Source organism: Hibiscus syriacus, unplaced genomic scaffold (assembly GCF_006381635.1).
Source record: "Hibiscus syriacus cultivar Baekdansim isolate YM2019G1 unplaced genomic scaffold, ASM638163v2 tig00112491_pilon, whole genome shotgun sequence".
NCBI classification, from domain to species: Eukaryota; Viridiplantae; Streptophyta; class Magnoliopsida; order Malvales; family Malvaceae; genus Hibiscus; species Hibiscus syriacus.
In genome coordinates, this window is record NW_024063344.1 from 655,315 (window position 1) to 678,094 (window position 22,780).

Here is a 22,780-nt window from a genome sequence, read left to right on the forward strand (position 1 = left end):
ATATATATACATGTTAAAATAATGACTAAATTTAAATAATTATAAAATTCATCATACAAATTAAATCTAAAGTAGGGATCTAAATGAAACATGCGCATTAGAAATTAAATGTCTAAAACAACATAAGTTAGATACAATAATGTTGCATGGGATTGAAATTGAACGTACATAAAAATAAAGGAACAAAATTATAAACTTGCAAATTTTGATGACCTAAAAATAATTTACCCTAACAAGTATGATGACTAAAAGCTAATTTACCCAAAACACTTAATATAAAATCTATACTAAAAATGAACCTAACCTAAACTTACCAAAACTAAACAACCGGCCACCCAACACTCACCATTTCTCTCAACCCTCACCTCTAGGCTAAAGCGTCGTTCGCCAACTAAACCAAAGCCTCCATGGCTGCCACTCATGACGCAGCTCACTCCAAGATACTCCATGGCCGAGACTAAACTAAACCAAATCTAGACCCTCGAATTCTCGTCTATCTTTACTATTACAGAACCCTCGAACACCAAGACCACATGCAACGACATTAACCGATGAGTTCAACCCCCAAACCCCAACACACTACAAGGTAAGCTATCAAGACCCTCATCTTATTTGTTTCGCTTCTGATTTTGGGACACCCGAATGGTTATTTTGAAGGTTGTTTTTGTGTTTGAAATAGGTGAAGAAATTACCAAAAATAAAGAAATAAAAGACCCTGCAATTCCTATTTTGTATGTATTTTGATTTCGATACATAAATCAATCATGCACCAAGAAAACTAGAAAAAATTAAAAATAAAAATAGAAATGAAGGACCCCAAGAAGAATACCTCAAATCAAATCGTATTTCTATTGCTTTCTCGGCCCTTTGAATACAATTTGGATACTTCTGTTACAATGGTTTATGTTCGTTTTTCCAAGGGTAAGAGAAAATCCTCCTCTTCTATCTAGAATGGTTGTTCTCCTGTTTTTTACAGCTTTCCCATGACAAATCCAAATACCCCTCCTTTTTTCTGTCCTCTCTCTCTGGTTTTTTTGTTGGATTTTTAATGGTCTCTGCTTTCTCTCCTTCTAGTTGCCTCCTTCTCTCTGGTGTGAAAAGTCTCTTCTTCTTCTTTTTTTTTTTTTCGTGTCCAAACCTCCTCTTTAATCTCTGGTCCTTTCTTGTTTTTTTCTTTCCCTCTCTTCCCTGTGTAATTTTTCGATCATGTCCCACATTTCTGGTAGTTAATTTCTAGTAAAAGAACCATCATTTTTACAGTTTTTACTGATTAATTTCTGATAACTATTTTTTGGTTTTTCAGGGCTTCACGTGGGCTAGAAGCTGGATCACTGAATTGGGCCTCCAACTGCTCTGCTTCGGGTTTGCTCTGACTTGGCCCCGGACAAAAACGAGTATCTACAGCTGCCCCTCTTTGCTCATTGTCGTATAACGAGAATAGAGCAAATATCAAAAGATGATCGAGTTTGTCCGGTCATGAGAACTTCAAAAGATTAAACCACTCACTGTTACTTCGGGATAAATGAAACTTGAAAAATCTTCAAATGATAAGTCTGCTCCCTATTTCTGTAGAGAGTATAAGACTTGATCTTCAACAAACGTGTCCGCTCCCTATTCCTTCAGAGAGTATAGGACTCGATCTTCAATAAAATGTGTCTGCTCCCTATTCCTTCAGAGAGTATAAGACTCGATCTTCAATAAACGTGTCCGCTCCCTATTGCTTCAGAGAGTATGGAACTCAAACATCTTCTTCTTACGGGTTCGCTCCCTCTTTATCTAGGGAGTATGGAACTTGAACATCTTCTTCTTACGGATTTGCTCCCTCTTTCTCTAGGGAGTATGGAACTCGAGCATCTTCTTCTTACGGGTTCGCTCCCTCTTTCTCTAGGGAGTATGAAACTCGAATATCTTCTTCTTACATGTTTGCTCCCTCTTTCTCTAGGGAGTATGGAATTCGAATATCTTCTTCTTACGGGTTCGCTCCCTCTTTCTCTAGGGAGTATGGAACTCGAACATCTTCTTCTTACGGGTTCGCTCCCTCTTTCTCTAGGGAGTATGGAACTCGAACATCTTCTTCTTACGGGTTCGCTCCCTCTTTCTCTAGGGAGTATGGAACTCGAACATATTCTTCTGCTTTACTACTTTCTTGTGAAGACCTCTAGATGGTTTGCTTCACTACTCTCTCGTGAAGACTTAAGTTTGATTTGCTTCGAATGTCAAACCTGAAAATCAAACATTATCAATCATTAATGTATGCTTGAAAATTTGAAAATCATTATACTAAAAAATTTAGAATTTAAGAGAATCTTTTTGAATTCATTTCTCTTGTGAGAGCTTGTCTCGCCACAACTAAATACGAGAGTCTTCCTTGACTTGACTGTCATTTGAACCTCTCCCTTCATGGGACATTGAATCGGTTAATAACTCCTCGCGCACGTTTTCTTTTCTTTTTACTCGAGAAATTTTTCTTTTTCTCCTACATCTGATAGTCTGATGGTTTGCTCCAACACTCTTCCGAGAAGGCTTAAAAAGGATATGCTTCACTACTCTTCGGTGAAGGCTTAAGATGGTTTGCTTCACTACTCTTTGGTGAATGATCAAAATGGATTTGCTTCACTACTCTTTGGTGAAGACTTGGCTTTACCCCAATCTTCTGTGTACAAGTCACTTTAATCGAGTGATTCCTCTCTTCATACGCGAACATCTTTGTTTTTCTTCTATATCTGATGGTTATCACTTTAGAGTAATGCTTCTTCTGTGGATTAGACCTCTCAATTCTTCAGGATATGTCTCTCTAAACGCGATTTCTTGCGTTTAAGGTTTGAAATCTTCATTTCGACTTATTGGCCTTTTGACATCCTGCATCTTCTCTTTTCACTGTAAGATCTGTCAAAACCATGTGTTTATGCATGAAACACGAACACAAATGCAATTAAATGTATTAGTGTAATGCATTTTCTTTTATGCAAATGATGTTCTCATGAATGCATAAATGTCGATTCCATCTTCATTTGACTTCAAAGTGGTGAACATAGTCTTCTTATACTTGATCATTCCTTTCCAGGGTCTGCTTTATATACCCGTGTAGCAACTCATAGTTTCCAACTTGCATTTTTGACGAGCCATCTGATCTTCTTCTATCTCATTACCGTCTTTGTTATCTATCTTTATTTCGGAGAAAGTGTTTTCTCTCTCAACTTCTTGCTATGGTCAGAAACATGATTGTATTGCCCCATTTTTGGAGACTATGTACATGACTGCGTCGAACTCCACAAAGATCAATGGGATAGTAGCATCTATTCTGCTTTAATTCATATCACAAGGAGGATTTATCCCAATTTTTCATGTCACCACATCATTTCTCATTTTAACCTTGGAGTTGCGTATGACAACCTTCATCTCGGATAATGGAAACAACACATGATCGCAACATTGATTCAGCATCATATTTACTAGTTCGTAAATCATTTGTCAACACATTCATCTTTTCTTGTGGCTTCTGCCCATATCTTTTAACCAGAGAAGCTCTTTGCATAAAGTCCAGAGTTTTTGTATAGGATTACAAGAATACCAAAACTCAATGAAGATTAAAGTGGGATGTTTCGGCTCGCCAACATTGATGCATGTGACATCACCATAATAATGCAACTGATGATAGACAAAATGATCATATATGGTAAACTCCACTGTCATTGTTTCACCATTTTCATTCTTCATACATTTTTATCCCCTTGGAACCATTTTTCAATTCAATGATCATTTCACAGGTCTTTATTGGCTTCCAAAGATGCCCCACAATAATACCTTTAGCTGGAACAAGCCTTCACTAATGCCGCAACATTATCTTATTCAGGTACGAGCCTTCAAAATGCCCTAACACCTCAAATTATAAGGTTCATTTTCAATGCCTTTTTGGTCTGAATCTTATCATCTCAACATGATGTGGGTTCAGTCGTGCCCCGACATTATCTCATACTGGTACGGCCTTCAAAATGCCCCATCATCTCAACATGATGTGTGTTGTCAAATAGCTTGAGGGCTTTTCTTCACGCTGTCATTGACACTTAAGAAATGATCAACCCTTCTAACGCAATGTCTTGCTTTTTGTTATGTGCTGGGATATGCGTGCCGTTTCTTCAAATAAAGTGATCATCTTATTCTTGACTGGTCACACTCTTGCATTTTTACTATGCACTGGGATATATGCCCCTTTCCATATGGTGATCATTTGCTTGACTGGTTACTGACAACGTCATAAAGGAGTGTTACAAGCTCCATTCCTCAGTCCTTCTGATCTCTCGGACTATTTGCTTTCAACACTGTGGAATGCTTCATGTTCTGGCATCGCTTATTCTTTCTTCAATGGAGGCAAAAGTGCCTCGTCACCTTTCACATTTGAGACTATCCTGTTTGAAAATATTTTCCCCTTTCTCTTATTTTAGGGATCAAAGAATGAAATAATTTTGTAAAACGCTGCCCCTTAATTCAGGCTCACAATTGATTCAAATCATAAACAAGAGTTCACGGAATATCAAAAGAATCAATAGCTCTTTAATATTTTCAGGGTTATAGCTCTTTGACAAGTGTCAAAATTAAGGGGTTGGCTTCCTATTTTCTAAGGTTTCAACCACCGAAATATTATTTCCTTCTCGGTCATCGTGAATATTGCAACATGCCCTTCTTTCTTGGCTTGGTATTTTAATTGGATGCGGATAAAATGACGCAACTAGCATAATCCATTACTATACTTTCTAGAACACTTCCATTTCAGTTCTCTGAAATTTTCCATTTGTTCAAGCCTTGTAGACTCCTCTAACCAAGGCAGTGCAGAAATATCGATCTAAAAATGAAATTTCTGAGTGCACGTGTGAAATTGACTATAACAGGTGTTCCTTATCTCCCTTAGTCCATTTTTGCCGCAACTCCTTATTTATAAAATTGATTTAATTTTCCATTTTCTGGCTAGCTGAAATCAGCTTTATTGTAATTTACCTTTATCGGGCTAGCTGAAGGATTCATCTCATCACAAAGTCATTGACTTGACAATCACAGTGGAGCATACACCGAATTGCCAAGTACCCGATTAAGGTCATGGTTTGAATATAATCTATTCATAAAGCCAGGGCTTTCGAGTTTTCTCTATAACCAATTGCCTTAGTGGAATAGCTCAGCTTTATTGTATAAACATATATTATATATATATAGATATATTTTTGGGTATACGGATTCCATTTCTTAAGCTTGTCAAGGAGAACCTGTTATAGTCTAGGTGTTTTTGAAAGTCAGAAAATCTCATCGTTAGAGTTCAATTTCCAAGCAACTGACATGAACTAGATTCACCTATTCGACTATTCCATCCGTAAAGGTTATAATCATCATTGAACGTCGTCAACAAAAGTATGGTCTAGACAGTTTTGTAATGTCATACACAAAAGATGCCCCATGTTGCCCGCTCCTATGCATACCTGAATACCAAGCCTATGGTTCATTCCATTATGATAGAAGAATGTTATATCGGTCCCTGCAATAAAAAGGTACGGTGTTCGATTGTATCTTCTGGGGATAAGGTCAAGGTCCTTGTTTTATCAGGTTTCAACCTTGTCATTTTGTCAAAGATTTATAACTCTAATCATTAAAGAGCTTTTAATTCAGTTGATATTCAAAGAATTTCAAATCATGAATTTGATTCAATGATCGTCATTCTTAAAGTAACATGAGTTTATTTAAATATCGTTATAAACAAATGTTCAAACAAGATGCCGCAAATGGAAAATACGATTATGGTGGAGCACAACCTTCACTTGTTCAACCAAAATGCCATATTTTCCCTAGAATGGTGGGTGCCCCGTTGGATTAGGGTTTTTACCCTTACTTACTCCCCATTTCTCGATCATTTCTTGTTAGGACTCCCTTGTCAACGAGCCTTTCTATCTCTTCCATCAATGGTATGCACTCAGTGTGATGGCCCAATGCCCCTAGATGAAAATCACAAGCACTATTCGGGTCATAGCCATAAGCATATGGGCTAGTCTTCATTCTTAATGGCCTTGGAGTGAGGTACTGATTCTTGATTAAAGGGGATAACAAGTCAGAAATGGGCACTTAAAAAACCTGGAGGGTCATATTTTCCCAATACATCTTCTGCGGCCAGTCTCGGACTACCTCTCCTTTGACTTTCTTCTTGTCACTTCCCACTTATATCTTCTTTTTTAGCGTCAGAGAGGTCTCAAGAGTTGATTTTTTATCTATGCTTCACATATCTCGCTTTCTTGATTTTATTTTTCTCCTTTTCAACACTCTCTTCGGCATGTACTTCACTTGTTTCAACCCCATCAACTTCATTCTGGCGATTAATTTTCAACTGTTGAGCATCCACCTCTATAACTCCATGAGCCAAAAGATCTCGAACTTGTCGCTTGAAGTTGCTACAATTCTCGATAGAGTGTCCTCGGGCTCTAGCATGATATTCACAAGTAACATCCTCATTATACCAACTCGGATAAGGGGGCAGCAAAGGCTTGGCCAGACGTGGGACAATCAATTGGGCTTGGAGCAACGTTGGATATATCTGGCTATATAAAAACTCTTTTGATCTCACTTTCTCCTTTCCGTTATTATGATCATATTGAAGACCTTGTGATTGACCACTGGAACATTCGCTTTGAAGGTTTAACATTTGACCAACATATTGGAGAGACATTGATTTGCAGATCTCCCTTCATCGACAAGTTTTGAGCTCTCGGGGAGCTTAGGTTTTCCATTTTCAAAGCATAACAACCCTTCCGTGATGAAGTTTTGAACTTTAAATCTCAGGATCGAACAATCTTATGTAGAGTGGCTAAACTTTGAGAATGATAACCGCATGATTTCTTGACACCTTGTCAGTCTGGACGCAAATAAGTATTGTACCTCGGAGGAAAAGGCTTTAGAAGCCCACTTTCATAGAGAAAGGGTAACAAGTCTGAATATGAGATCGGAATTGGAACCATAGGTGTCATCTTCTTCTTCTTTCTATTCTTTTTGGCCTTCTTTACTGACACTTGAACCTCCTCTATGCCTCTTTTCTTTGAGTCCGGTTCCACTTTCGTATTAGAAGTTTCACCCTTAACTTCTGTTTTTCCCAGTATGATCTCCGTAGCATCTTTTGGAATCTTACTTAATTTTTGGAGTTGACTTGAATTACCACATCCCCTAACAGGTTCTTGATCAGTTGTTATCATCACATTGGCTGCACCACTAACATTCAGATTCTCACTCGAAGTCTTCATCTGTTCTTGATCATTTGCTATCATCACATTGACTGCACCACTAACATTCAGATTCTCACCCGAAGTCTTTATATTTTCTTGTGTAATAGGGTCATCTGATGATTTATCCCCATATATCACTGTAATCATCATTCTCATCAACTTGGACATATGTCCCCTGGATTCAACTTGGAACTTCCTTGCTTCATCAATCATTTCTTGTTGGGTCCTTACGAGCTGTTCTTGAATTCTCTCGATCTTACTAACTCGTGCTAAGATCTCATTCATTGTTGTCTATCTTTCCAGAAACACGTCTCAGGGTAACTTCAATTTAATTTCATAGCTTCTGCCACATCATCCTTCACGAGTTACTCTCATATTTTCATGATTTATGCATGTAAAAATGCTTAAATTAAAGCGATGTGAATGCAAATGTGGATGAAAAAATGAAAATGCAAAAGGTGTTAATCCCAAAAGTTACCACTATAGAACAACCTTCATTTAGACAACAAGATTTCATTACACCATGTAATCAAAATACAATTGTGATTCTTCATTTCCTTGAATCATACTCTTCATGTAATCTGGCATTGCATCTCAAAAATGGTCGGCGTATTTTATCACATTTGATGAAATCGATTGTCCTTGAATTGAATCTTGGGATCTCCATCTCCACTTTCAAGAAAAGTGCTCTTCACGTCTTTATGAAGGGTCTTTTTCCTTGGCATTACTGCATCTATCTCCTGAGGGAACATCTTCATGATGTTTTTCTTTGTGGATCAGTCTTCAATCAGTTTCAAATTTCTTCATTCATCGGATGTCCTTCTTCATGAATCATCTGAACGCCTCTGGATCTCCCGATTTTGATTACATGATTAAGAATTTCTTGTCTCATTATGACCACCCTTCTTATTAGTCAATCACTTGCGAATTAACACCTTTGGATGACATGAAGATGCAAATGCAATAAAATCAAAATAAAATAGACATATAACAAAATGGGTTAGTACACATAATATAAACAACAAAATAATAAGTATCAAAATCATTAAATAAAACCTACCCTCATATGCTGGCTACCCAATCATGCTTTAGCAAATCCTACCCAACATGATATCTACCCCCATGCCTTGTCATTCACAAAAAAATTTCTAACCGCATGATATCTAATTTGCATGCTTCGAGAAAAATAAACCTAGCCGCATGATTTCTAGTTCGCATACATGCTCAAAAAAATAAACCTAACCGCATGATTTCTAGTTCACATACATTTATTCAAAAAACGAAATTAAATGACTCAAAAAGCTTTTCCTTGTGTTCCCTCCTCACGGGATTCTTAAGGTTTAGGTTAGGCTCGACCTAAAATTGGGCTCTATGTTCACTATATGCTGAGTTCGGTTCTAAAGAGGTTCTCGAATTGTCCTTGCTGGTGCCCCCTTGGGCTGCCGAACCCTCAATCCTGGCCCATCACAGGCTTTAGGGGATCGAGTTCAATTTCGATGGAACACACCTCCTTATGTCCATGCGGAGGTGAATACCATCACGAGGACCATAAGGCGTGAGCTCCAGGAGCGATCCACTATCCCATGCGGAGGTGAAAACCACACGAGGGCATAGTCTCTCACTCCTACTTAAATAGGACGGAGCGGGGTTTTAGCTCATGTTATGATAATGCAACTGTGCAGTGTGTGAGGAAAAGCGAAAAAACACATAATAAAAGCACTCAAAAATCAATTCTCAATTCACAAATAATCTGAAACCATTAGCAAACAGATCAATACAACTATTTAATTGTTAATCGAATTAAATCAAAATACAAACAAAACTTATTAAAAACCAAACAAGGGATAAAAAACCAAATTAAAACAAATTTGTAACTTTCAATTGCAAAGACATTTAATTAATCGACTATCGGCCTGACTCTCTAAAAAAAAGTCCCCAGCGGAGTCGCCAAGCTGTCGAAACGATTTTTTTCTTAAAGGTGAAAATGTGAGATTTTGAAAACCACATCAATTTTTGAATTATCTCTTTCAATTGATTTTTAATTTAAAAACAAATGCAATTTAAAAACCTTTCGTTTAAAAAAAATTAAATTTCCTTTACGATCGAAAAAAATACGATTCAAAGAGTCATCACCAATCTTTGATTAGGGTGTAATTGGGCACCCAAAAATGTTTATTATTTTAAATAAAAATTAATTTTAATTAAAACAACAAATTAAGGTCCGCTTTACCAAAATCCAAGTTCGGGAGTCAGTTACGTGCAGGGAAGGATTAGCACTCCCACAACGCCCTAAATCGGTACCTAGTCGATTAATTAACGTCTTTGCAATGAACTTTACAAATTCAAATTTAATTTGACTTTTAATCCCATAAAACAACAAATATGAATTTTACAATATTCAAAAGCACTCAAATAAATTAAATTAAAATTACCGAGTTGTTTTAGAAAGATAAAGAATGTTCGATTATTTACAAATATCGAGACCAGATCTTAAAAGCTATAATAACCTTTTCTCGATAAATTTAAATAAACGAACATTTCATTTTCTTTCGTTCCCAAATTTTAAGTGACGAATCAATTTTTTGGTTTCACTTTCGGGATACACTTTTAATTTAAAATAGTCAAAACTGCCCTCTAATCAGTTAAGACAGGCCACTCGAGACAATTTTAAATTAAAAGGGTATTACCCTTAGTCCGATTATGTAATAGGCCGAGTTATGTATGTGGGGCTATCATGCAAATTGTGCAAAAAATGTCATACCAAAATTAATTAAACAAAATCAAAAATGCCATACAACGTGACATATAAAAAAAATATATATATATATATATACATATATTTCTAAATTTAAAATTATAAACCATGCATACTAACCTATAATATACAAATGTGACTTAAATATAAAAATAAAAACATGACATGCTAAACTACAAATGTTAAAAAGTGTATATATATACATGTTAAAATAATGACTAAATTTAAATAATTATAAAATTCATCATACAAGTTAAATCTAAAGTAGGGATCTAAATGAAACATGCGCATTAGAAATTAAATGTCTAAAACAACAGAAGTTAGATACAATAATGTTGCATGGGATTGAAATTGAACGTACATAAAAATAAAGGAACAGAATTCTAAACTTACAAATTTTGATGACCTAAAAATAATTTACCCTAACAAGTATGATGACTAAAAGCTAATTTACCCAAAACACTTAATATAAAATCTAAACTAAAAATGAACCTAACCTAAACTTACCAAAACTAAACAACCGGCCACCCAACACTCACCATTTCTCTAAACCTCACCTCTCGGCTAAAGCGTCGTTCGCCAACTAAACCAAAGCCTCCATGGCTGCCACTCATGATGCAGCTCACTCCAAGATACTCCATGGCCGAGACTAAACTAAACCAAATCTAGACCCTGACTTCTCGTCTATCTTTACTATTACAGAACCCTCGAACACCAAGACCACATGCAACGACATTAACCGACGAGTTCAACCCCCAAACCCCAACGCACTACAAGGTAAGCTATCAAGACCCTCATCTTATTTGTTTCACTTCTGATTTTGGGACACCCGAATGGTTATTTTGAAGGTTGTTTTTGTGTTTGAAATAGGTGAAGAAATTACCAAAAATAAAGAAATAAAAGACCATGCAATTCCTATTTTGTATGTATTTTGATTTCGATACATAAATCAATCATGCACCAAGAAAACTATAAAAAAATTAAAAATAGAAATAGAATGAAGGACCCCAAGAAGAATACCTCAAATCAAATCGTATTTCTATTGCTTTCTCGGCCCTTTGAATACAATTTGGATACTTCTGTTACAATGGTTTCTGTTCGTTTTTCCAAGGGTAAGAGAAAATCCTCCTCTTCTATCTAGAATGGTTGTTCTCCTGTTTTTTACAGCTTTCCCATGACAAATCCAAATACCCCTCCTTTTTTTTCCTCTCTCTCTGGTTTTTTCGTTGGTTTTTTAATGGTCTCTGCTTTCTCTCCTTCAGTTGCCTCCCTCTCTCTGGTCTGAAAAGTCTCTTCTTCTTCTTCTTTTTGTGTTTCGTGTCCCCACCCCCTCTTTAATCTCTGGTCCTTTCTTGTTTTTTTTTCTTTCTCTCTTCCCTGTGTAATTTTTCGATCGTGTCCCACATTTCTGGTGGTTAATTTCTAGTAAAAAAACCATCATTTTTACAGTTTTTACTGATTAATTTATGATAACTATTTTTTGGTTTTTCAGGGCTTCACGTGGGCTAGAAGTTGGATCGCTGAATTGGGCCTCCAACTGTTCTGCTTCGAGTTTGCTCTGACTTGGCCCCGGACAAAAACGAGCATCTACATAATTGATACATTTTATTACATTCTTCAGTTTGTTAATAAACATTTAAATGATATTAAGGACATGTGACATATGATTAAGTTTATATGTGGAGTTTAACACACGTTATCTATCCTATCATGTTTATAGAAAAAAAATTAAATTGTTTATAGTAATTATAAAATATTTTATTTAAAGTGATAATTTATATTTTTATAAAAAAAATTGTTTGAATTTAAATTTTTAAGAAAAATAACATTTTTCTTATTAAAGAGGTCAAAATACACCATGCTTATGGAAATTTAAAACTCCATTGTTAATATGTGAAATAATATTATCCCCCAAAACCTTGAAATTAAAACACCATGCAAGGTCTGAACTGCGAAACCATACAATCCCCACCCCCATCTTTTTTTCTTTCTGCGTTTCATGCATGCGTGGCGCCAAATGTAATAAAAACCATGCATTACCCATGCTACCTTCACCACGTAATCCTCCTTTTGCCTCTTCCCCCAATTCATCCGAACATTCTCAGCTGCCCACTTTTTCTAATTCCCACTTCCCCCTATACGTGCCGTCATCTTCTTTCCACGTATCCATCCCACTTTGCCACGCGTCACCACTATTTGTTCTCCTAAAGAGAAAAAGGAAAGAGAGATGAAAGAAGTTTCTCACAATAGATGCCCTCTGGCCTCTTCTGTGCAAGGTTTTTTTTGCATCTCTAGAGGAAAGTGCGTGTGGAGTTTCAACTTTCAATATTATCAATTTTATTATTTTTTTAATAAAATCAATAAAAATTTATTGAAAATATTATTATTTTTATTAATTTTATTATTATTGAACGTTTTATTAATTTTATTAATATATCCGATAAAATATTGTCGATTTTATTATTAATAGTCACTTTATCAAAAATATTAAAATATTTTTTAATAAAAATAATAATTTTTTACCCACTTTTTTTAAAAAAATAATAAAATCGATAATATAACTTTTCTATGTTAAAGCCATGAAACAAAACCCAACTAACCAAACATTCATACTCTTGGTTCTATTTAACTTAACTCTAGTTAAACTCGCTATTCGCCTAATTTATTTCCACACTCCCCAACAATCACGTGGCAATTTTACCTTTTTTCCGTCAATGCGTAACCTCTCTTCAGTTACGCGTGTACCTGGGGTTCTCTCCTCACTTGTGGTCCCCGCTCTACCTTAATCTCCTCTCTCACTGAACACGTTGTCCAATCATCAACTCCCACGTTTCCTGCAGAATATAGTTTGTGGGATTTTGTTGCTGCCTACTCGAAAAGATGCTCCAACTTTTGAAACTTGTGTAAGGTAAAGGGTCATTTCCTAGTGAATTCTTTTAAATTATCCGGGTCGGGTATAGACACGTGTTCTATATTAATGGGCACCAAAGGATTCTTTAGATATATATTCAATATAGGCGTCAAATATGGACACTGGGACCCGCGAGTCAATATCAGCAACTCATACGTGAATGAATTTCATTGGGCCACGACGCCGTAAGTGGGAAAAAGTTGGAATTTTGAGCGGACTTTAGAGAGAGAGAGAGAGATCATGCAGTCTCATAATTCACAATTACGACACATGGATAGGATCTCGAATATATTAAAAATAAATATCTTTCTTATTTTCTTTCTCATATCTAAATAGTTCAAAATGGGAAGAAGAAAATAAAAGTGTTTTAGGTAGGACCACATGCGTGTCAGGAAAGGAAGTTGCTTTGTTGAGCGCTGTTGAGACCTGATTGGATCACAGAAACACGTGGTTGATTTGAAACAGAAGAGAGATGTGAGATCAGCGGTGGAGATGAGCTTCTTTCCAAATTAGAGTACTACATGTTTTATGGTCTGCCCGAGAAGATATCGGGCACTCTGCAGTGGCAACCCAAAGAAACAGCTTCTTTCTGAACCCAAAGTTTCTTCTGTTTAGTTTAAATGCTTCTCTGTAGACAGCGCCACAGTCCTTTTCTATTTCATTTTCGTATTCATTTTTTCGTTGGTCTCTTATTTGGAAAATAGAATAAAGCTTGACTAGGAGTAATATATGATCGTTTTTATATTAATAATGGTGTGGTCTTAGTTATTCTAATGGCGGAGATCTGCCGCAGAGTGGTGAACGAAGGGCAAGCAACAATACCGTACGAGCCGAGTTCGCGCGCAGCAAGGAGACGTAGAATGGAGATTAGACGAATTAAAATCGTGGACATGGCTTCATCGGAAGCTGAAAACAGCAGGAAACGCAAGAAGATGCAAGTTTACGAGGCATCATTTTTTCTAGACTCCGAAAACGCTAATGAAATTTCTGCTTCTGATGAGGACAGAAAACGAACGGTTATACCTAAAAATGGAAGATCGGAAACGAACGGAACGATAATGAAAAGTCACTCGAGTCCCTCGCTATTGAATCCTGTGAACGATTCAGGTTTACATCCTAAGTTTGGCGTCGCTTCGGTTTGTGGAAGGAGAAGGGACATGGAAGACGCCGTCGCTATTCATCCGTCTTTCCACCGCCAAGGCCAGGACCCCTCCGCCAGTGGCTTCCACTATTTTGGCGTATATGACGGTCACGGTTGCTCTCACGTACGATCCTTAAAATTTTAAAATATGCTGATGTTACTGTTCACTTATTTTCAGATGAAATTGAATATTGCTTGGCGGTTTTGATTGTTAGGTGGCAATAAGGTGCAAAGAACGGTTACACGAACTGGTGAAAGAAGAGCTGGTCAGCGAGGAGGAATGGAAAGGAGCAATGGAACGTAGCTTCACGCGCATGGATAAGGAAGCAATAAAATGGAACGAAAGCTTGGATGGTGCTAATTGCCGATGCGAGTTACAGTCTCCCGAGTGTGATGCCGTTGGATCTACCGCTGTTGTCGCTATTCTAACGCCTGATAAAGTAGTAGTTGCCAACTGTGGTGATTCGAGAGCTGTTTTGTGTCGTAACGGCAAGCCTGTTCCTTTATCGTCTGATCACAAGGTTAATACGCACGGTAGTTAGCGGCTTAAAGCTTGAGAAATTCCGCAAGAAAATTTTTCTTAGCTTTCACCATATTTCTAGTTAACCAAACAACTTGCTTTAAGAAATAAGACTTTCCCCGAAAATGTTTTTTTTATTCCTTGTAATTTCTAGGCAGCCTAATGTAGAGCATGTATTAAGTGCAGTGCACCGGCCTCTATGCGTATCATACGGAAACAAGACATCTGAACCCGATGGTTTTGGATTTTTTCTGGCTGTTTCAACAACTAAATTTTGAATTAGGAGTAAATTTTATTATATCATGTTAAATAAATAAACCTGTTTTTGTCCCCTTGCATGTAAATAGCCAGATCGTCCGGATGAACTAAATCGGATCGAAGAAGCGGGAGGTCGGGTCATTTTCTGGGATGGTCCTCGAGTTCTGGGAGTCCTCGCGATGTCCAGAGCCATAGGTAAAATTTAAAGCACTCAAGTAAATTTTCATTCTCTTTTAAATATCCTATCCTGCTTACCTGAAACATTGTCTACGCCACAGGTGATAACTACTTGAAACCCTACGTGAGCTGTGAGCCGGAGGTTACGGTTAATGACCGGAGGGTTGACGACGAATTTTTAATTCTTGCTAGTGACGGTTTATGGGACGTAGTGTCCAATGATACTGCATGCAGGTTGGTGCGCATGTGTTTAAGGGGTGGGAAGTGTGATTTAAACGCCCTGCTGTTGTCGCCGGGTAGAGTGGAAGGGGAGGCGCTTGAAGGGTCAGTGATGGGGAGAGAGATCTCAGACAAGGCCTGCGCTGACGCGTCCATGCTGTTGACGAAGCTGGCGTTGGCTAGGCATAGTTCGGACAATGTCAGCGTAGTCGTGGTGGATCTAAGGAGAGACACGTAATGGGCGTTTGAAACTTCACTGTTTTTCTTATTCAAAAAAAAGAAAAGAAATAGAATCACTGTTTCTCTCCTATTCTCTTCATTTTGGTTCAATTGAACGGAAAGGTGGGTTATTTTCTCTACACTTATGTACCGTTTTTTTAATTAATTATGAAATTAGTGCCTAAAAAATTCAAAGAATTATTTATTGAAGTAATTTTTTAGCTCAATAAAATTATCGAAACATGTCTAGAGAATTCCCACTACCAGATCTGGATTAATGTTAAAACGTGTATATAATTAACCCATATGCTTATATAGAAACCAACCTACCAAACACAATCATCTCTATATAGGCCCCCAAAAATTAAATCACAAGGATCCTGACTAATTTCAAAAAATTTAAGCTCCAAAACTTATAATTCAATGTAAACTCTTTTTCTTTTCTCACTTCGACTCCATGCACACCATGAGCAACATGCATATGTTTGAACATATTTTTTTAAAGTATTCTAAATATGTTTAATATTTCATTATTCTATGTAACAAAAAAATCATTATTCTATGTTTTTAATTCACTTTATATATGTATACTTTTTTTTGTTATATTTTTATTATAAATCTATAATGATTATGCATTAGGTCAGATTTATTTAATACATAGATATTACTATATTTATTTTTAAAATGTATAAATAATAATATAATATTAATTTAAAACGATTAATTTTTTCAATTAATCTTTTTAAAAAATTGATCCGATCAGGTTGGATTTGTTCCTAACCCATCTCTTTGCATTCAATATGAAAGAAAGATTACGACGAAATCAATATGAGAGTAACGCCAAAGGCCTAAAACCTGAACCAGCTGTGTTTTCAAATGGTGTCGAGCGCTTCTGGCTGTGCTGGAAGTGGCAAAACACAATCATTTTTTTTTATTATTAATCTAGGGTAAAAATAAAATAATATATGTTTAAAGATAATTTTTAACTTTTGATATTAAATATCCATACTCTTAACATTTATATTGCTCAAATTCAAAACCTTAAAAATAACAATAATTCTTTGTCTTTCTTTATTTAGCTTTTGGGTTCGTGGCTGACAAGTATTGTGAAGATACAAACAGGGAATGAATTGTCTTTCACCACTTTTTCATTTTTTAAAATTCTCATTATTGGGTTACAATATGTCAGTGAATTTGGGCTTTTGCCCCGAAAGTATTCAACATCTTACCTTATGGTTCTACCACATGCTCTTCATCAATAGGGTGGTGGGCTTATTCATTTTCCTGTGGATTATTAGGGTCAAAATTACGATTTAGTGGTTTAATTTCAATGGAACTATTATGTTAACGGACCAATTTTAATACCAGCATTTATAACAAAGTTTCGAATTTTGCATGCTTAAAAATGATCAAAACCCAGAGACCTTAAGTTTTGTATCTTTTAGGTTTCTAATGAAGCTAGCTTAGCTGAGTGAACTGAAGCAAAATAACCTTTGTGAGATTGGAATGTGCTTTGTTTTATAAATGACAAGTTGAAACAACAATATTTCCTTGATTAAAAAGTTACCCATTCCTTTAATTCTAAGAAAACTTGTATTCGTTTATAGGATAAGAAAGTTGCGCTTGTTTTACTTGATTGGCTTCACTCATTATCATAAGAGCATTGCCATTAACAGACTACTTGTTTAAATGCATCTTAATTTCTTGTCTTGTTTATGTTTCTTTCAAGGATTTCCCATTTTTTTTATCGTGCCTTTCACTGTAAACAAACGAAAGTCTTCGTTATAGCTTCATCTGCTCACATTATACGTAGATCTCTGCCACCAATTTTTTGTCCCAACAACCCCAAAATAAGTACGCATCTCTGCATGCTTTTGTGATGCAACCAATCTATCCCTACCAAACTTTACATCTAAAACGAAAGCACTTTTCATATTCGAGAAACGACAGCGTTTGACCCTTCATTTTTCTCATCTTTTATTTTATTTAGTATTATAGGTGATGCTTAAAAGTTATTTAAATTAAGGTATTTAAATCTATTATTTACAACAACAAAAAATTGATTCAAATCACGGTAATCATTCGAAATTATCAGTTGAGGTTGTTAATGACACAAATTAATAGCTACAAATTCATTTTGAAAACAAAAAACTGAAAATTGATATTTTAAAATAATAAATATTATCATGATAACATTTTTTTATTTTTATATTTTTATATAATTTTTAAATAAAACAACTCCTTAATTTACATCAAAATATACCCGTTAACATGAAGCAGCATTTCATTCAAAGTCGAGACTTATTTGAATTCAAATTGAAGTGTAAATTTTTATTTAGGTACAATCAAAAGCATGGAATAGTTCAAAAGCTTTTTCAAGACTTTAGCTTCTCCCCCATTCCTAATTCCTGAACCGTAATCATTTACTCCAACTTTCCTCCCTTTCCAATGAAAAAATATATATAATAAAATATTGAAAATGCCTTGCGTGCTAAAAAAGAAAAGAATAGAGGATTTCACCGGTTGAGTTCATTGTCAACCATGTATTGTCTTTTTTATTTCATCTGGTTATAAAATAGCTTTAAACAGATAGCCTGCACCCCTTTAATGTAGGGGGTGAAATGCTCATATTTCATTATCACAGGAGCTGCAATATCATCATCAGCATCCTATACTTTGAACATTTCTCCTCGAATCACAACCAAAACTGCACCAGATGTGTCAGAATCAACAAACACAACACGGGTTAGGTTGTCAACTGAGAAAGACACAAGGTAAAAAAACATGGAATAATCTGAGAAACAACGTAAAAGAAGCTAGGGCAAAATCATATGAACACAAGAAATGGTGGCTAAAGATAACAAATAAAAAAACACAGTTTGCAAATATGTATATGTCAACTAGGTGATCAATGTGACAAATATTTGCGAGTAGAATTACATGATACAGTTGTTTAATAAAAGTGAGATTAAAACTTACATCAGCTATTCAGCGCAGGAACAGAGACAGCAGTAGTGTTCCTCAAACGAGACTGGACTTTTTATCTGCAGGCTTAAGAATTTGGAAAGAGCACATTAGGCTTTCATCGACGCTCATCATTGCCCCAGCATTATCAAATTCGCCACAATAATTGGGAGCGGAAAATATTGTCACAAGCCGTCTGTCAGAAAAGAATTCATATCCATCTTCAACAACCTGAAAGAGAAACATTATGGTTAGTTGCTTTGCTTACACCATCCACACACATAAAGAAGGAAGAACAGAGCAAATTTCCCTAACCTGATGGGCACGGCAAACAAGGTCCATATCATTTTTCATTAAGAACTAAGAGAGACTATCTGCGCCAAAAGTAAATGACACTCCTCGATCACTCATACCCCAGCCTTTTATGCCACTACCAGGATCTGACCAAAGTAAATCACAAAGCAGATCAGAATCAGGAACATCAGTTGGACGGGTTAAACTCCTAACTTGATCCAAATTTGTTAAATCAGAGGAAAGGTCGCCATGCATGCACAATATTTTGTCATCTATTACAGCAGCCACTGGAAGACAAATAAAACACTCGGTAAAGAATTTCCAAAGTCTCACATTGAACCTTCGTTTGCATTCATCATAAAAGCCATAAATCCGGTTAATAGAAGCACATTCATGATTCCCTCTGAAAAGGAAAAAGTTCTCAGGATATTTGATCTTATAGGCGAGCAAAAGGCATATTGTTTCCAAACTGTGTTTGCCACGATCAACGTAGTCCCCCAGGAATATATAATTCAAAAAGCCTCAGAAGATCAGTGTACTGCCCATGAATGTCACCTGGAAAAAAGAAAACAACAAAAGATCACAAAGTTTAGATATAGTATCACTCATTCTGCCTCTCGTTTGTGTTCATTTTACATTTTATGTTTGAATTTTAAATTCAAATTTAATTTTTAATAATATAATATATTTTATAATTACAATAAACACTCATCGAGTTTCAAGTTCGAATAATCATTTACTAGATTAAAATATAAAAGATCTTGGACCAATGACGAAATTGAAGAAGGGTGAAAGGAATTGAGCCTCCAAATTTTTTAAATCTAATACTAATTTAAATATTTCATAAATTAAAATTTATCTTTTAAATATTGAGTTTAGTAATTTCATAAAATTTTATATTTTGAAAGTTCAATAATTTGATCCTCTGAATATTGTGACCAGATGTTTTTGATACCATAAACATAGCGATATATAAAATAAATGATGAGTATTGAGTCAACGGACTTGCATGAGATCCTGTAATGCGCATCCTTATCGGGCGGTCACTTGGTTTTATTCTCCATTAGCCTCAACTGTCAATGGACAGCACGTTCGAGTTTGTTATGCTTACGACCGCTACTTGTTCATGCAGAGCATGCCACCATTGATACCTACCAATATTTCATGTCTATTTTTATTTTTGGTGAAGCAGCCCAACTTTAAATATCAATACTTGTACCCTTTCAATTCTCACGTCCATACACTTTAAATAAGCCATACATGCTGTGAAATATCAGGGGACACTTTTAATACACGCCACTTAATGATCAGAGAGAACCACTTGGGGTTCTTTTCCTTCTAATATTAGCTTCCCACCTAAAATTCCAAGTCACCATTTTTGAGGTAACACATGTTGAGAACAGAAGTGTAAGGTAAAACCAGGCCTTTCCATTCTATTGCTACTAGACTAACAAACGTGTGGTTGTCCAAAACATCACAAGCTTTCTTATCACAATTAAGTAAATGAATATGTATTCTACATGCGTCTCTCTAAGCCAAAAATTGACATAAAACCAAATAAGGGTCTACTTCCTAGCAAATATTTTTTACCTTCTCAAATGTAACCTGTCTGTCACCCTTTTAAGTAGAACAGCATCCTTTCTTAGTGTTTCCCGATGCATCGTTGATATTAATGGTAGTTCCTTGGCCGGGAATTATGTCACTAGCTGCTGATTCCTGGGCTGCCAATGCCTTTTTGCTTATGATATGATAGATCTCATTCAATATAGTATGGAATGCCTTCTCAATGTTGGTTGCTTCCAGTGCTGATGTCTCGAGAAAAGAAAGACCTTCCCTCTCTGCCAGAGCACGACCATCCTCCTCAGAAACAACTCTGAGATGATTCAAGTCAGATTTATTTCCAGCCATCATGATGACAATGTTAGAATCTGCATGGTCCCTCAATTCACGAAGCCACCTTTGAACACTATCAAAGGTTTGCCTCTTCGTTATGTCATATACCAGAAGTGCACCAACAGCCCCTCTGTAGTAAGCACTGGTGATAGCTCGATATCTCTCCTGACCTGCCGTATCCCAAATTTGTGCCTTAACAGTCTTTCCCTCGACCTGTATAAAGGAAAACAATAACAAAATATGAACCAACAATAATTTACAACACTACTCCACCAATGACTGGTAGTAAACAAAGAACCCAAAGAAGGTTCTAAAGAATCTAATATGACAGGCTGGAAAACGCACATACTTCCTATTATTACAAATGAGAATTAAACCACCTAAGAATCACTTGGATTAGTACAATAATGAAGACAAAGAAAGATTGCCGACAGGATGTTTACTTGTTTTCTCACTAACAAAAAGCTTTCTCATCCTTCCGGCTTAGTTGCTTTGCTAATAAAAGATTTTGCTAGAGAGCACCATTTATGCTTACTGGGCATAGTAATATCTTACCCAATATATTTGAAATGGAGATTAAAGTTGACAACGCCACTTCATTTAATACAATATTTGTTACTTTGATAATATATTAACTAACCTTAAAGGATGAAGAATTTGTTATGAATCATAACAATTTGATTAACAAATTTTTCATCCTTCATACACCTCTTATTCTAAAGAACCCCTTAAATTGATCAACTTTCAAACACATCTTATATGCAATCAGTTCCTAAAACACAAACGGAACAATCTCTTGACTCAACTATTTGATTTCAGGCTTTCAGTGTAAAAGTACAACTTAAATTACTTTTGATGATCATCACTATCCGGGAGTCTTTTCTCTCACATCACTACAAATAATTCAAAATGAACTTCCAAGGTACAACTTAAATCACCTTTGACAATCACCACTATCCAGTAACCCTTTTCTCTCACCTTAATACAAATCATTCAAAATGAACTTCCAAGGTACAAGTTAAATCACTTTTGACAATCACCACTATCCAGTAACCTTTTTCTCTCACCTTAATACAAATCATTCAAAATGAACTTCCAAGTTACAATCATAGCAAGAGAGACGGCAATCGGATTCGTCAGACAATATCTATTAAGATTACTTTCTATTTACTATTCACAATCAACTTAAACATGCAAAAATTTCCGGAACTAAATCAGATCAGAAGTATACAAACACCTCAAAACATCAAAGGTGAATAGAATTTTCGTAAAACAAATCCTTTTTAGCAGAATAAAAGAAAAGAAACTAAAAAAACATACATGGAAATGAATAAAAGATGAGTCGATTGAATAGATGAAAAACCTGGAGGGTTTTAGTCGCGAACTCGACGCCGATAGTGGATTTCGATTCCAAACAAAACTCGTTTCTAGTGAACCTAGAGAGAATATTTGATTTTCCAACTCCAGAATCGCCGATCAACACAATCTTGAAAAGGTAATCGTACTCATGATCTGCTCTATGAGCCATTTTACCCTCTTTTTCTCTAGATTCTTTATCTCTTCTCTCTCGAACCTGGAAGATCCAAAAATCAGTCAATTCCAAAGAAAATAAAGCCAAACGGAGAACAGATAGAAAGATCTTGAAACGATTGACCTCACCCGAAGTGGATAGAGCGAGAAGAGAAAAATATCAAATTGAAAAACAGATAACTTTGGAGGAATTGTAATGAAATTTGTGGGGGTAGAAAGGCGTAAATAGAGAAGAGTAAAATCTAAAGAAAGGAGATGGGAAAAACAATAACGACCGGAGAAAGGCGGAGAAGGGGACACGAGGCTTTGGTTTTGAAGATTTTCTATTTGGTAAACTACTTATTTGATCACCCATTTATTCCATTGTAAATTACGTTTCATTTATGTATTAGCTCCTGAAATTAGATTTGACTGTTAATTAATAGAAATAATGATGTAGAGATTAATCAATAAATATTAAAATATATATTATTGAATTTGAAATAACTCCTTATAAATCTTGAAAGATTAATAATTTATTATATGATAAAAGTTTATAAAAAGAGTATGAAATAATTTTTTTTGAAAGATGATATTTTGTATTAATGATAAATAAAGTACATCACCTCAAAGATCTCATTAAAAAAAATTTAATCTTAAATAGAGAAAA

General features: G+C 35.6%; 2 protein-coding genes, 1 long non-coding RNA gene and 1 pseudogene across 3 annotated transcripts; 2 read left to right on the top strand and 2 right to left on the bottom strand.

The window, feature by feature from the left end:
• Window positions 1–13,421: 13,421 nt before the first annotated feature.
• LOC120180327 (probable protein phosphatase 2C 24) lies at window positions 13,422–15,649 on the top strand. Its single transcript, XM_039185675.1, has 4 exons — window positions 13,422–14,181; window positions 14,273–14,578; window positions 14,925–15,030; window positions 15,114–15,649. The coding sequence occupies exons 1-4, from the start codon at window positions 13,690–13,692 to the stop codon at window positions 15,467–15,469; spliced, it is 1,260 nt and encodes a 419-aa protein (XP_039041606.1). The 5' UTR covers window positions 13,422–13,689; the 3' UTR covers window positions 15,470–15,649.
• A 3,125-nt stretch (window positions 15,650–18,774) lies between these two features.
• Window positions 18,775–19,738, bottom strand: LOC120180271 (annotated as a pseudogene).
• A 395-nt stretch (window positions 19,739–20,133) lies between these two features.
• On the bottom strand, window positions 20,134–22,372 carry LOC120180118 (ras-related protein Rab11C-like). The gene is made up of 3 exons (XM_039185512.1): window positions 22,261–22,372; window positions 21,965–22,174; window positions 20,134–20,814 (listed from the first exon to the last, which is right to left on the bottom strand). Exons 2-3 carry the CDS (start codon window positions 22,127–22,129, stop codon window positions 20,329–20,331), a joined length of 651 nt encoding a protein of 216 aa, XP_039041443.1. The 5' UTR covers window positions 22,130–22,174; window positions 22,261–22,372; the 3' UTR covers window positions 20,134–20,328.
• On the top strand, window positions 21,494–21,918 carry LOC120180119. Its single transcript, XR_005521665.1, has 2 exons — window positions 21,494–21,612; window positions 21,702–21,918. It is a non-coding gene; the product is annotated as an uncharacterized LOC120180119 (long non-coding RNA).
• Window positions 22,373–22,780: the final 408 nt, after the last annotated feature.

Coding starts and splice junctions, on each gene's coding strand:
- LOC120180327 (XM_039185675.1), top strand. CDS start 13,690: ATGGCGGAGATCTGCCGCAGAGTGGTGAACGAAGGGCAAGCAACAATA. Junction 14,182..14,272: donor ACGGTCACGGTTGCTCTCAC/GTACGATCCTTA, acceptor TTTGATTGTTAG/GTGGCAATAAGGTGCAAAGA. Junction 14,579..14,924: donor CTTTATCGTCTGATCACAAG/GTTAATACGCAC, acceptor GCATGTAAATAG/CCAGATCGTCCGGATGAACT.
- LOC120180118 (XM_039185512.1), bottom strand. CDS start 22,129: ATGGCTCATAGAGCAGATCATGAGTACGATTACCTTTTCAAGATTGTG. Junction 20,815..21,964: donor TCGCGACTAAAACCCTCCAG/GTTTTTCATCTA, acceptor TCCTTTATACAG/GTCGAGGGAAAGACTGTTAA.